Raw genomic sequence first — 16,311 nt, forward strand, 5'->3', positions numbered from 1 at the left:
CCAAATGCAACTGTTCTATTAAAGTCAGATTGAAAGCAGTCGTGGAGTAGTGTCTTACAAAAGGCTGCTTTTGCTCTATAAATGAGAATTTACCTCACATGTTGACTGAGTCTTATCAGAATGTCCTAAATATTCTGAGAAGATCCTCCGGCTGATTGCTAATCCTACTCCCAGAGTTCTGGTTAAATTTTGGAGAAAGCATATTTCTTGAATTTTAGAATCACTTTATTTTTTCAAATCCAGAACAGAAATTAATTTTTACTTCTATCATCTGAAGCTCCATCTTCTTCCCGATACATGTATTCCCAACCAAGCTCTTCACTCTCAAGCTTTCAGTTATCAACATTCCTGTTCAATGGAGCCAACTTCTGTTAAGGTTAGCTTTATCCTGACTCATCCCTTTAGTTATGCTACTTAAGGTTTAAGCAGCTGGAGGACTGACCACATTTCCTCACTCTGTCTTTCTTTAGATTTTTATTGAGTCGATGCTGCTGTGTCTACCACTGGGGAGCAGGATTGGATAGGAGAACGTAGGTAGGAGGAGGAGAAGAAGTGCATGAGGGAGTTCAAATGAATGCCTGATACTGCTACATGTGACGCAGGTTCGAAATAAAGTTAGGAAAAGAAATTCTCGCCTGTTCGTGCTACTTTCTGATACAACTGCTGAGCATAACAGGTGCAGCCATGAACTTTGTCTTCTCTGTTTCTTCCAAAACAATGACTGGTCCAACCGTTCAGTGTTTATGTTATGTTGTATTCCCTGTCCTCTCAGATCCTAGTCACCCAAGCCAGTAGCTTAGTTCTGGTTCTGCTGCAGGTTTCTTCCCGGTAAAGAGTGCTTTCCCTCCTAATGTTAACTACTGTGGTGTACTTGCTCAGGATGGGCGATTGCTTTGAAGTAAAGAGTTGATGGAATCTGCTGGTTTCATTTTATAGAGAAAATGTTACTTATTGGTTTTAAAATGTACTGAGTCTGATTCCATCCATTTTCATTCACTTCTTCATGTTCAGGCTGCTTCTATTCTTGTTCTTTTGGTTATTATGCAAAGCTCACGACCTTGGATGAGGATTAGGATGAAGATCTACCAATAAATGCAGAGCTTTAATTTCTGGCTTAGCTACCTCTTAACCACAATGAACCGGTTCAGCATCCACATCACTGCACCTGCCACCCCAATCCTGTGGCTCTCCTGCTCCCTCTTCCCCTCCTTTGAGCCTGAGATCGGTGGATTCACTGATCTCCTTCAAAAAGCAGCTGAAAACTCACCTGTTCTTTTGCGTGACCTTCACCACCATCCTCTCCATTCTGTTCTTATTCCGCCTTTACCGGGATCCATTGATTTCCCTCTTTCCTATTCATTTTCTCTCTCCCTTTCCTTGCATAATTTTGTGTTCTTTTCTCCTTTTGAACCTATTTTTTAATCCTTTTTAAAATCTTTTTAGACCTTAATTTTGTTTTTGTGATGCATCTCATTTTATCTTGAGAGGCGCTATATAAAAGATCTTCTTCTTCTTCTTCTGTGAAGAAGACCCCAAGATAAACTCCTCTACTTGAAGTAAGACCTCTCCCCTGACCTGAAATTTGTCATCGACCCTTTTAGAAACCATGACCTGAGATTTGGAGGTGCAAATCCTCATCTCAACCACTTCACACTACGCCAGTGGTACTCACTCCTGATCCTGGAGAACCAGCATCCAGCACGTTTTCCTTGTTTTTCTACTCCAGCACACCTAATTCAGTGGTTGAATCACCTTTGCATCAGTATATCAAACTCCTCAGAAGTCTGTTAATCAACTGCTGATTTAAATCAGGTGTGTTGAAGCAAAGTTAAAACAAAAACTTGCTGGATACCGGCTCTCCAGGACCAGGAGACAGTGCCACTGCATTACTGTCTATGAACCTGCCTAGCAACAACTGAAGATCAACATTTATTGGAGCCAAAATGGCCACATCATCCACAAAAAAACAAGATTTCTAAACTACTCTGCTATCATGAACTGTTGTAGTCTGGTGTCACACAGCAGTGATTTAACACAGCTGGAAACCTGCAAACATTTCAAAAGGAACTACCCCACATACAGAAGAAAAATGTTATGAATGACAGAGGATCTACCATTTGCTTTAGTGTATGAACTGGGAGACTGTGAGCAGATTTCTGCTTTTAGTCTGACAATGAAAAACAAATGTCTAGAAAGAAAAATAATTGTTCAACTTATTTCGGTTTCTGGAGTAAACTAAAGAGGTTCCCAACCTCCCACCAACAAAATAACTCTAGCAGAGACACTTGACCCTAAATATATCTGGTTGAAGTAAAAAAGTACCTAATCAAACCGTTAAGAGAAAACGACAACAAAAAAGCTTCAACTTCCAATAAACTTAGTTTCTCCATTCATCACTATTTTTCTCAAAGTTTTGTAGTAACTGTAAAAATTTGCAACCAAGATTGTTGATCTAATTTCTAGCGATTGTTTCTCTGAACCCCATCTGAGGAACCACTGTAGGGTCCACCCCCATGTCTGGGAACTTCAGATGGACATCACCAGGTGACGCTTTTGTGTTGCTAGATTGGTCCATACTAAGAAAATACTGAAACCAAAACAAATGTTTGATTGGGGGCTTCCTGGAGTTGTTGCAATTGTCTCATTAGAACAGAAGTGGGGAGCCCTGGTCCTCGAGGGCCGGTACCCTGCATGTCTTTGCTCCAACACTTCTGATTCAGTAGTTGGTTCACCTGTTCGGCAGCTCATCAAGCTCTACAGAAGTTTGTTAATCATCTGCTGATTGAAATCAAGTGTGATGATGCAGAGCTGAAACTAAAATATGCTGGATGGACCAAGTTTGCCCACCCCTGCATTAGAATAACAGGTTGTTTTGTAAAAAAAAAAAAAACAGAAATAAAGAGGATGATGTCACTCTAAACAACATTTTTAGCTTGTAAATGAGCCAGCAGGGGTTGTTAAACAATAATCTTTGAAATAAAAACTTAAAAATACTAAATTGGTGAATAAATAATGGATGGATGGATGGATGGATGGATGGATTTGATGGACGGATGGATGGACGGATGGACGGATGGATGGATGGATGGATGGATACCCATGATGTCCTCATCAGCCAGCTTCCCTGAGCCTCACAATCACGCTGAGGGCTTACACAACAACAGCATCAACTCAACAAATCTACCCTCGTTTTCCTGATCTGGCCATGAGAACAAACTGCAAACACATACAAGTCTGCTGGCAGCAAAGTGCCAGCATTTAAAAGCAAAGTCCAAACAAGCAAAGGACATAATCCAGACTGACTATGCTACAGTTTTAGTTGCCAAATGCAGAAAGGACAGTCGAAAAAATGAATGCCAGCTCAGCAAATGTGCAAGTTAATAGGCTAAAAATATTGATGAGTGTGAATGGGTGAATGATTGATTGTGTTGTAAAGCACCTTGGGGGTTCTAGGACTCTAGAAGGTGCTATATCTAATACTGACCATCTACCATTTGCCACATATCAGAGGACTATTTATTAGTGAATTAAACTTATGAGTAGAAATTATGAAATAAAAAATGCTTTCATCAGTCATTACATCAGACCTATTTTGGATAAGATTCCTACGCTGAATACATTTAATACTCAGCTTGATCGTCAGTAGCAATGCAGACATACTGTATGATGCACTATCATCCTTAAACAAGTCAAGTTTCAATGACCCAGTATGGAGTCAAACTGAAAGACCAACTTATTAGTAAGTCAAAGCAGGAGTCATTTCAATGTGTTCTAAGAACAACGATTAACACGAGAGCGTATGGGGGCTGTTCCAGGTTGTTGCATGCAGCTCAGAATTTTGAGATAATGTTAACTTTGTAACCACCCAGAGGGAAAGAACCTGCTTAGACGATTGTTTTAGTACTGTAAGTGGGAGAGATTTGCTTTCATTCCCATTTGTAAAATCATTTGGGGACTATAAGGACACCAACACGTGATCTAGGTAAGAGATGACACAATAAACCACTGAGAAACCAGAGCCCTCATCCATCAAACGTTTATAAAAACAGAATCACCTGTTGATAAATCCCACATGTGCGCACCCGGATGATTGTGTTCGTTCACGTCATTTACATACAGAAACGCTCTCAATTAACCGTATCTGGTCACACCACGTCCTCAGCTCACAAAGAAAATCTGTGTGTGACTTTTGTGATAGATCGAGGCTCTGGTTGCCAAACCAGTAAAGGAATGAATTCCACCTGGCAGAAAGCTGCAGAGGTGGTAAACTCGGTCGGGACAGAGAAGAGGTCCCTGTTAGAAGTAAAAAAAAAAAAAAGGTTCGATGTAAAACTGCATTCAATTAATCAAAGTGTAACGGACTGACTGTTCCCTTCTGTTACCATTCACAGATTAGATTTAAGGAGTTGCATGCATGCTCTGTTTGGGGTTAGTTTTGCTCTTGTTTAGAAACGTTTGTTTTCTGAGTGCAGCTTCCGCTGTCGGCTGCAGAGCTGTCAGTCAGTTACTTTGGTGCTGTGTGAATGTTCGGGTCACAGAATGGGAGGAGGTTCTGAGGGGGGTTTCATAGGGGATTTTCCTGGTTGTTCGTTACACTGAGATGTTATTTTTAAAAGTCGGCAAACTGATGCATTCCCTCTGGAGTGCGCGCTTTGCCAAATCCTCCAACACAAGATCAGCCAAGCTACATCAAATTCCAGTTGGTTAAAGGTGTCTTTTATAGGTTCTAATAGCCAGATATGCAATAAAGTTTTTCTCAACACACATAATTAAGTTTTTGGGTAAAAATATTTTTTGAATGAGAAACAAGCATGAATGACTGACACCTTCTGTGGTTTCCCCGTTCTACCACTAGATGATCATCGTACGCCTGGTCAGAGCTATTCTTATAATTAGGAACATTTCTACGTATAAGTGAGATGGTGAATACCACACAATGCGTAAAATTATTCCTAAGCACATTTGCATAATAGTGTACCTACGCAGCTCTGTGCATAAGTACGGTTGATAAAAAAAGACTACATTTTAATGTAGTTAGCAGTTTTGTTCTTGAAGGTTTTGGTACCTTCTAGAATGAGTTGTTTCAGGGATCTGTCACTTTAAGGAACACAAGCTGAAAACGCCCACCCCTCATCGCTTCAGGCTGCTATGAGCTGAGAAGCTCTGATATCTGGGAGAGGCTTGGGTTGGATACAAATTTTCTTTGTTGTGACATCACAACCTGGGAGGTTTTCAAACAACTGGTTTTAGCTACATGATTTCTAACACCAAATACTGAAAGCAAATAGATGGATGTTTTTATTTACATTTGGGGTGTTCGTAGAGGCAGTGGAGACCCACTCCAACATTTTAATGATTTTGACATGGATAGCAAACATGGGGGGGACTTTTTAAATAAAATCCCCCAAAAATGTTTAATCATCACTACAGGCTCGCCCACATTCATTAAAACTCAAGAGGAGTGAATGAGAACTGATCTTTGGGACTGAACTGTGTGTGTGTGTGTGTGTGTGTGTGTGTGTGTGTGTGTGTGTGTGTGTGTGTGTGTGTGTGTGTGTGTGTGTGTGTGTGTGTGTGTGTGTGTGTGTGTGTGTGTGTGTGTGTTTTGGCGGAGGGAGAGGAGTGTCATTGTGGCCAAGGTGAAGAAGAAAGAGAATGAAGCATACCATCAGTGACTCTGCACAGAACCAGCTGCAAGAATAGTTAACCAGAGTGATGTTTGGAAACAGAACACTCATTTTATGTAACTTTGTGTGGTACTTTACAAGATTATGGTCCAATTACTCACTAATCAATGTGAACGTTCATTACCTTTTAGGTCAGACTTCCTGTGTGGAACATGGCTGAAACATCCAAAGGGACATTGTTGGACATTTATATGTCCGTGACCAAAGCGTTGGCCTTTACATGTTAAAAACACACAAAAAGCAAAACTAAAAAGTAAAAAGAAAAAAAAACGCTCACACACACAAAACTTCAAAATTGTAATTCAATAATGTTGCCCACTCATAAATGGCCAATTTTGCTATCATTGAGTGTGGTGCTAATTTATATTTGAGTGGTCCCCTCTCCCTATTTTTATTGCCCTGTGCTGATAGTGTGTTCATTAGGTAATTATCCCATGAACCACAAGATGGATATTAATGAGATTCTCAGAAAGTAATTATCAGATGTTGAGATTTACAACTGGTTCACAGGACTCATTCAAGATTCAAGATGGCTGCCACAACTATAGGATTTTAGAAAACACAAAAAATGGAATTAACCCAGTCAGTTTTACAGATGTTGAGCTTTAATGTGATTTGTCAGAAGTGGAGTGCAAGATTGTGCAAATCATATAAGACTGTGCATAAAACTTTTCTCCCCATCTGAGAGTTAGAATGTATCTGTATGGCTGCACCTCTGGTTTATTTTTCATTTTCCAAACATAAATCACAGATGCATTTCCTCTCCTTAACTTCTTAAGACTTACAAATGGAACAATTGTCAGATTAAGGACTCCATATTTCGTGTCATGCAGCTTGCAATAAACGGCCTGTGTCACTCACTTCAGTTTCAATCCAGAGCAGCAAAATGGAGCCCTGCCAGCTCTGATTAAACCAGGAGCTGTCACAAAAAGCTTATGAATAATGAATTGTCCTGCTTTGGTAAATCACAGATGAGAAGGGCGGATATTTATCCGGCTGATGAGATATTAGTAAAACATCTATGTTCATTCAGAGAACACTGAAATTATGAGATTATAATTAAAGACTTCTAAAAGAAACTTATGTTGCAAATTATATCATAACTGAATATTTAAAAAAACATTTGTTTCTCCCAGTTGAGGTGTATAGCCAAAGTAAAACGGATCATCTCTTAATGGGGCCCGCAAATTGTAGTCCATGTCTTTGTAATTCAGACTGGACTACTGTAATTGGGGCGCTTGCAACTGTTGCAAAATGCTGCAACGCGTTTATTGACTGGGGCATGTAGATTGGACCACATCACATCAGTTCTAACATCTTTGTACTGGCTGCAATTCTTGTTCAAGATCAAATTTAACTTCATTTTACTTGTGCTTAAAACTTGACAGTCTACGGCCCCATGCTATCTGTCGGACATCATTCAGCCATACACTCAGAGTTGACTGAGATGAACTGATCAATTATTACTTAAGGTCCTGAAAGTTTTGAAAGTGTAGGTACAGCACTTTGTGCATCCTTGGTGTTACATTTAAAATTGATTTTACAATAAAAAATGGTACGGTATGGTATGATGTAGTGTGATTTGGTATGATGTGGTCGTGTGGTATGGTGTGGTGTGGTTTGGTTTGGTGTGGTTTGGTGTGGTATGATGTGGTATGATGTGGTATGATGTGTTATGATGTGGTGTGGTTTGGTGTGGTATGGTATGATGTAGTTGTGTGGTATGATGTGGTGTTTTATGGTGTGGTGTGGTGTGGTGTGGTATGATGTGATGTGATTTGGTGTGAGTTGGTTTGGTGTGGTGTGATATGGTGTGGTGTGGTTTGGTGTGGTGTGGTGTGGTATGATGTGGTTGTGTGTTATGATGTGGTGTGGCTTGGTGTGGTGTAGTGTGGTATGATGTGGTGTTTTATGGTGTGGTGTGGTATGATGTGATGTGGTTTGGTGTGGTATGATGTGGTATGATGTGGTCATGTGTTATGATGTGGTGTGGTTTGGTGTGTTGTGGTGTGGTATGATGTAGTTGTGTGGTATGATGTGGTGTTTTATGGTGTGGTGTGGTGTGGTATGATGTGATGTGGTTTGGTTTGGTGTGGTTTGGTGTGGTATGATGTGGTATGATGTGGTCATGTGTTATGATGTGGTGTGGTTTGGTGTGTTGTGGTGTGGTATGATGTGGTCATGTGGTATGATGTGGTGTTTTATGGAGTGGTGTGGTTTGGTTTGGTTTGGTTTGGTGTGGTAAGATGTGGACTGGTGTGGTATGATGTGGTGTGGTGTGGTATGATGTGGTGTTGTAAGATGTGGTACGGTGTGGTATACTGTGGTGTGGTTTGGTGTGGCTTGGTGTGGTGTGGTATGGTGTTGTATGATGTGGTGTGGTATGGTGTGGTATGATGTGGTACAGTGTGGTATACTGTGGTGTGGTGTGGTGTGGTGTGGTATGATGTGGTCATGTGGTATGATGTGGTGTTGTATGATGTGGTACGGTGTGGTATGGTGTGTTCGTGTGGTATAATGTGGTACAGTGTGGTGGTATGATGTGGTATGGTGTGGTGTGGTGTGGTATGATGTGGTCGTGTGGTATGATGTGGTATTTTATGATGTGGTATGGTGTGGTATGGTGTGGTATGCTGTGGTTTGGTGTGGTATGATGTGGTCGTGTGTTATGATGTGGTTTGGCTTGGTGTGGTGTGGTGTGGTATGATGTAGTCGTGTGGTATGATGTGGTGTTTTGTGGTGTGGTGGGGTATGATGTGATGTGGTTTGGTGTGGTATGATGTGGTTGTGTGTTATGATGTGGTGTGGTTTGGTGTGGTGTGGTGTGGTATGATGTGGTCCTGTGTTATGATGTGGTGTGGCTTGGTGTGGTGTGGTGTGGTATGATGTGGTCCTGTGTTATGATGTGGTGTGGCTTGGTGTGGTGTGGTGTGGTATGATGTGATGTGGTTTGGTGTGGTACGATGTGGTTGTGTGTTATGATGTGGTGTGGTTTGGTGTGGTGTGGTGTGGTGTGGTATGATGTAGTTGTGTGGTATGATGTGGTGTTTCATGGTGTGGTCTGGTATGGTGTGGTGTGGTGTGGTGTGATGTGGTATGGTATGATGTGATGTGATGTGGTTTGGTGTGGGTTGGTTTGGTGTGGTGTGGTGTGATATGGTGTGGTGTGGTGTGGTGAGGTGAGGTGTGGTGTGGTGTGGTGTGGCATGATGTGGAATGATTTGGTCATGTGGTATCATGTGGTGTTTTATGGCGTGGTGTGGTTTGGTTTGGTGTGGTAAGATGTGGACTGGTGTGGTATGATGTGGTGTTGTAAGATGTGGTACGGTGTGGTGTACTGTGGTGTGGTTTGGTGTGGCTTGGTGTGGTTCGGTAGGGTGTGGTATGATGTGGTACAGTGTGGTATAATGTGGTGTGGTGTGGTATGATGTGGCCATGTGGTATGATGTGGTGATGTATGATGTGGTACGGTGTGGTATGGTGTGGTCGTGTGGTATGATGTGGTGTTTTATGATGTGGTACGGTGTGGTATGGTGTGGTCGTGTGGTATGATGTGGTGTTTTATGGTATGATGTGGTACAGTGTGGTGGTATGATGTGGTATGGTGTGGTGTGGTATGATGTGGTATTTTATGGTGTGGTGTGGTGTGATATGATGTGGTCGTGTGGTATGATGTGGTATTTTATGGTGTGTTGTTGTGTGGTATGATGTGGTTGTGTGGTATGATGTGGTGTTTTATGGTATGATATGGGACAGTGTGGTGGTATGATGTGGTATGGTGTGGTATGGTTTGGTGTGGTGTTGTATGATGTGGTGTTTTATGATATGATGTGGTGTGGTGTGGTGTGGTATGATGTGGTATGGTATGGTGGATTACACTCTAATGTTCATTTTGTAACAATTATGGCATTGATTTAAAATAATGCAAGTGTTTTAGTCATAAAGTTGGCTAAGATGTACATGTTGTATAAATCTGAGTTTATTGCTTAATTCAGCAGCTATAAAATAGAAGTGACACACACTACACACACACAGCACACCACACACAGTTATATATGCAGACAAGGCAAGGGCATTTCTTGTTCTGCCTCACAACAACATATTATATAATCTACCAGATGATTCAGGTTTAGAGCAGAAGGGAGGAAATGGGTTTAGTTCTTAGATAGCAGCAGGACATCATGTTATGGTGGTAATAATTTATCCAGAACAGGAACAGAAAAAAACACGCTGCTTCCTTTCTGAACTTTAACACAAATCTTTGAACAGCTTGCATGAGATTCCTGCAGAAATGCAAACATGATGCTGCATAAAGTGTTAATAAAAGATGGTGCAACTTTATTCAGACGAGAGTTGGGGGAGTGGGACTCCTACCGTGGGTGAGGTGAGTCTCCTCAGGCTCTCCCCCAGCGAGTCGAGGTTCACCCGTCTCCTCCTGGTTGCCCTCTTGTGTGGCACGCAGGGTCCTTGCTTCTCCTCGCCCGACGGGCACACCGGCCTCTCTCCGGGGCTGCGGCCGTTCCAGAGAGCCGCTCTGTGGGACGACGGGAAGGAGGAAAAGGGGCAACCTCGGCTCTCCTCCGCCGGCTCCAGAATACAATCCCCTCCGTCTCCCCCGGAGCTCTCGAGCCCACAATCAGAGCCCACCGAACTGCTGAATGACTCGGATGAAATCTTGCGCGACGAGGACATGGTGGCGTTGAGGAAGAGGAGGATGGTGATGGTGATGAAGATGACAGCGGTACTTCTGAGGAAGATGATGCTACAGAAGGCGCACGTCCACCTGCGCGCCGGGGACTCATCAGACAGTGAGGGGGTGGGGGTGGGGGTTAGATGGGTGACAGGGGTGAGGCTTGTCCGTTTGATTATGAGCGCATGTGGGCTGTGTGGCTGAGCGCGCGTGGAATAATGTCCACGTCTGTCTGTGTCTGCATGAGATGCACGTGAGGCTCAGCAAACGGGTCGAGGGAGAACGGGAACACTAACGGCACGCAAACGTTTATGTAAGAGGGAGGTGGAGAAGGCAGAGGTGTTCCTCCTTTCACCCGCAATCTGCTTTGCTCCCAGGGATGCAAGAACTCCCCCAAAAGATGTCCCCGGTGATGCAGAAGATGAGATTTTTAGATATCTGCTTCTTCTGCAATCTGGAGGGGCAAATGGGCGCAACTATTTAAGAGTAGACGCCAGCAAAATTGGAAATGCGTGGACAATACGCTGGTCCAACATGGTCGTCTTGGCGCACCTCAATAATTCCTCTCAGCCGGTATGAAGGTCGACATCATGCGTGCTTTTTCTCCCTCTCGTCGGAGCGGAATCTGGAGAGCTGCGCCTGCTTCCCTCGCTCCTCTCCTCCTCCTCTGCGACAGCGCTCCTCTCCTCTGTCTGTCAGACAGTCAGCTGTTTTCTCATTTGCCCTTCATCCTTCAATCCCAGTCCTCCACTGTTGCCTTCCAGGTTTCTGTCCTACTTTTTAGTTAAAAGATGAGATACATCGCTAAGGAATGACCGGAGTGAATGTGCGCAAGGAAACGGGGGCACAGAAAGCGCGCGCGGTCAGTCTGTGCGCAGATGTTCACCGAGCTCGCGCCTTAAATAGGCGTCAAGGATTAGATAAATCTGCTAACGGCTTGTTTGTTTAACCAACAGTTTTTGTTTTCATTGCATGAGTTGATCAGCTTAAAATGTGATCCATAATAAACGATGTGTTGGTTATTGATGAATTAAACTAAAAATCAATCCCAAAAAGTTTTAAATTATCATTTCAGTCAATCATCTGTCACCTTTAATAATACCAGCTGGTGTAGGAGAAATGTTATGTTGTTGGATAGCCTGATCCCTCAAAATCTCCTAAAATACTCCCATGTTTCTTGTTTTGAGATGCTGGATTGGATGCTTGCACCTTTTCATAGTAAGAAGCAAAGAAAGAGAAAAAAACAATTTGGCTTTTTTTTAACACTTTATTCCTTATTACACTGCATGGCTGGGTCAGTGGTAAAGATATAGATACACAGCCACAACAGAACGGCCCTCCTTTTCATGCCAGTGACCAAGTCCTATTGTCCTGAGGAACTGTCCAAAGCTGTCAGGGGTCAGTTGGTGACTCGCCTAGCAGAGCTCAAAACAAGTGAATACCAAGAGGAGAATATTGAAGGATGCTTTGCCCCCTTTTTGGAGGCACTCGCATGTTTAGCTAAGCTGCTCATTCCACGATGCACAAATACAACAGAAGATGGATTGGAAAATATTTGGCTTAAAAAAATTCCAAGAATTTTTAAATGGCACATTTAGAATTATGTCACCGTTTCGCAGGTAAAACATGAGTTAAAAAATTATCCCGCTACAAGGGCTATTATATTTTAGTTTAAGTGTTTTCTGGAGTTTGTTTTTATTACCAATAATACAACTAAAAAAAACAAGTAGTCTATCTAGATATGTGTTGCAGCTACTAATACAAAATGAAATGTGCTTAAATGCTATATGCCAAAGGTACATTTGCCTCCTGTTTACCACTGCTTATACAACTCAGAAATACATGTTCAGTAAGCATTTTTTCCAAGTTCTATGTATAATTTGTCTTAGTTGTAGCTCCAAAACATACTTCCATGTACTTCTTTTATTAACGGTCTCTGATTTTTCCAAGTAAGGTGAACTAATCAGATTTTACAGTATATGACAGGGGTCATAAGCAAAACTGGCCATTTAATGAAATTTCATTTAAAAACAATTAAAAATAAGTTATGTGGAATGATTGGACAAATATTCCTTATGAAATAATGCTTGTATCTCACAGAAAATTTAATTAAATAAAAATCCAGCTGAATGTGATGATAGTTAAACGTCATGGTCAACAGGCCATGGGGACATGATGCCTGATGTGAGCATACATGAGGACAAAAAATGGCTCCAAGGGCAGTTAATGGAGCTTGCAGCGGTAGTACAAGCTCACTGGCCTCCATCAGAGGACAGAATGATGCTCTTGTCTGGTACTAATAACAGCCATGACCTTGACCTCCATTGGCACAGCATGTCTGTTAATTATGGAGCCCGATGGGACCGACAGAGACACTGAAACAGACATGATGCATCATGCAAGTGCATGCATGTGGGCACGCACACATCCCTATGTTAATTTCCTGAAGGTTCTTGTTAATTTATTTGACTCTCAGGAGCAACATGACCCCAATCCACTGCACAGACTTTCTCTCTATCTAACAAACGCCCACACACGCTCTTCCCTCACACACATTGTGCACAAGCTCTGCCTCTCTTTCCTTATCTGGTTGCTTGCACTTACCAATCAGTCCGCAGCCCTACGGTCATAATGTGGGCATTTAATAAAGCCACTGCTACAATGAAACAAATTATGTTCCAAAGAAGATAAACCTTCGAGCAGAGGGGCTGCCTGGAGCTGGCCGCCAGCCATTTATAGCCAAGCGCAGACAGGCCACAAGATATAAAGGGCTGTTCTTGGTGTTTTAAAGTAATTTCATTCAGTAGCTACATATATCATCGAGATGACATCAAATTTTAATAACTTATCTTGGAAATTATTTGACAGTTGACTCAGAAACTAAAAATAAAGAACTGATGGTCCTGGTGTGATATTACACATATGAATTTAAATGTGAAAGTCCCTTAACCAAGTTATGTCAACTGGTTTTGGTTGTTTAAAGGTGCAATAAGTAAGAAGTTTATGGTGAAATAACCACTTAACCTTCTAATGACTCTATCCAGTTGGAAGGAAGGTTACATTGAAATAGATGTCCTTCTCATCGACTGGTGGTTGCCAGTTTTTCTAACAAGAGCTGAAGAGAAATGTAGCCTTTATATTTTTTTTTACCTTCTGTCCCGCCTCCATACTTCCTGCTCCGAGAGCCAGTTTTAGCATCTGTAATTTGACACCAGCCAGGAAAAGGCGGCAGCATTGTGGAAAGAACGTTGGCCAATCAAAGGAGGGGCCCAGAAGCTATTTTTTGTAAACCTACAAAGGCATGGTATTCTTATTGTTTTACTCTATTATCGGGTGAAGTAGGCTAGAGGCTAACATTGAGCTAACAATGCTAACAGTGAACTAGAAAAAAATTGCTGGCTACTCAAGCAACTTTTTCCCAGCAATTCCAGCAACAACTTACCAGCAACTCAATGTTATAGTGAAATGTTTTTATCTACTTATCAAGCCAATGTGTATGACTAGTCTCTGCTCATCTAGAATCTTCTAGTGCTGATCTGCAAGGCCGGATTATGGGCAAACTGGGCACAGGCCCAGGGGCCCACAGCTACAAAGGGCCCACGCAAGCAGCAGTCTTTTTTTTTTCTTGTGCAGCAGTCTTAACGTTGGAGAAAAATGTTGACAAGTAATGAAAATTGCGCCCACATTTTCTAAGTTAACACAATTTATTTTAACAACGGTAGTTTTTGCATCTTAACTGTTCCTGCTTCAGCACTCTCCCCCTGCACAGCGGCCGCAAACTCACTGATGCGCCTGCAGCCTCTCAGAGTTCCTGCTGCTCTAAACATTGAAAGGGTCATTTAATTTTCTGTTCCTCACTTCTGGTGTCTGTTTGTTGCAACAGATTACATTTTACAGCAGTCTGATCATCATTTAAATACATAAACCATCACCTGGCTTCTAGTCCACGCTATCACCATTATTTTAATTGGTGTGTGTGTGTTTTCCACTTCAAACACTGGTCTAACCAACCAGACCAGTGTGTCCAGTAACATATTAATGTTACAACTAAACAGTTTCACTTCATGTAGGCTAGGAACATTTCACCTGCCGTGGCCCGACTGCTTCTGCTCCACATAAACTTTGTGCATGATCAAATGTCTCAACAGGTGCTTTCTGAGCTGAAGAGGTTATTCTGCCTCAGACAGACTGGATGTGTCATGCGTGCCCATATTGGAGACGGGAACAAGCGCTATTCAGCCAAAATTTCATAATCAGAGAACATTTTTCCAGGTGACACATCCCTCAGAGAGACAGCATTTCCAGACCGCTTCAGTGGAAGGAAATCTTACCGCATCACTGTGGTTCTGCGCTGCACTACAAACCCCTCTACAGATCTTCAGCTCATTGTCCGTGTTCGCTCCCAGCCGCGCTGAGCAGTGTCCAGTGTAAAGCACTGAAGTTCTGATGAGAATCTTTTCTTGATTTATTTAGTTACCCCCGAGATGTGCGTAACGATTAAAATGTCAGCTCATCTGTGTGCGCATCAGTGTGCATTGAGGTAATTCTTTCATAACAACCAACATTTTTGAGTTTATCCGTCAAAATAAACAGTCAAATGGAAATATCTGTAACCTGCCATTTAACAGTTTTGCCTTCTTGTGAAGATTTTTTCAAAGAGAAACTATTAAACTTGATTAACCCCAGAGCCATGCGCACTGCGCTGTACTCCGTGACTGTAAATGAGGGGGGAAAACGATTTAATCGGATCTTTTTCTTACCTTTTCACCATGGTTGAATGTAAAAATTTCATTGAGTACAAACTTTAGTTGCACCAATCTAATGAGACAGAGCCCGGATTTGTATTCTGAACAGTTTAAACATGTTTAAAACGGAGACATGCGTGACGCGTCTAAAATTCACACCTGCTCAGCTATTATGGAAATTAAACTAACAAGATGAATAACATAAAATTATTTTAGGCACAGACAACATCCCCCACACTTTTGAAAAGCTTGCAACATGCCTGCCACCAGTTACAAATTGTGAAGGGGAATGATTTTCACAAATGGCAAGAATAAAAAATGAACTGAGAACAACACAAACTCAACAGCGCCTCAATGCACCATCACTGATGGCAATTGAATCTCAGCTTGTCAGGAATCTGGACTTTGATGACATTGTAAATTAATTTACTAATATAAAGGCCAGAAAGCAGTTTTTCTGAAGGCGAGAGGAGACCAACAAGGAAACAAAAAGAGGAAGGAGCCAGGAGTCAAGAGGAGGAAGGAGACAGGAGATAAGATGAGGAAGGAAGCAGGAGACAAGAGGAGGAAGGAAACAGGAGACAAGAGGAGGAAGGAAACAGGAGACAAGAGACAAGAGGAGGAAGGAGACAGAAGACAAGAGAAGGAAGGAGGCATGAGACAAGAGGAGGAAGGAGACATAAGACAAGAGAAGGAAGGAGGCATGAGACAAGAGGAGGAAGGAGACAGGAGACAAGAGAAGGAAGGAGGCATGAGACAAGAGGAGGAAGGAGACAGGAGACAAGAGGAGGAAGGAGACAGGAGACAAGAGGAGGAAGGAGACGGGAGACAAGACGAGGAAGGAGAAGGGAGACAAGACGAGGAAGGAAACAGGAAACAAGACGAGGAAGGAAACAGGAGACAAGACGAGGAAGGAAACAGGAGACAAGAGGAGGAAGGAGACAGGAGACAAGAGGAGGAAGGAAAAAGGAGACAAGGGGAGGAAGGAAACAGGAGACAAGGGGAGGAAGGAGACAGAAGACAAGACGAGGAAAGAAACGGGAGACAAGAGTAAGGAGACATGAGACAAGAGGAGGAAGGAGACAGGAGACAAGAGGAGATAGGAAACAGGAGACAAGAAAAGGAAGGAAACAGGAGACAAGAGAAGGAAGGAGACAGAAGACCAGAGGAGGAAGGAAACAGGAGACAA

At 42.4% G+C, this 16,311-nt stretch overlaps 1 protein-coding gene across 1 annotated transcript in view; it reads right to left on the reverse strand.

The window, feature by feature from the left end:
* The window catches only part of gucy1a2 (guanylate cyclase 1, soluble, alpha 2), a 92,691-nt gene extending 77,752 nt beyond the window's left edge, over positions 1-14,939 (reverse strand). Inside the window, exon 1 of the mRNA XM_015951690.3 lies at positions 10,062-14,939. Coding sequence (XP_015807176.1) covers positions 10,062-10,379 — 318 coding nt within the window. The 5' untranslated portion in view covers positions 10,380-14,939. The remainder of the gene's footprint in view (positions 1-10,061) is intronic.
* Positions 14,940-16,311: the final 1,372 nt, after the last annotated feature.

Source organism: Nothobranchius furzeri, chromosome 13 (genome assembly GCF_043380555.1).
Source record: "Nothobranchius furzeri strain GRZ-AD chromosome 13, NfurGRZ-RIMD1, whole genome shotgun sequence".
In the NCBI taxonomy this organism is placed as follows: Eukaryota; Metazoa; Chordata; class Actinopteri; order Cyprinodontiformes; family Nothobranchiidae; genus Nothobranchius; species Nothobranchius furzeri.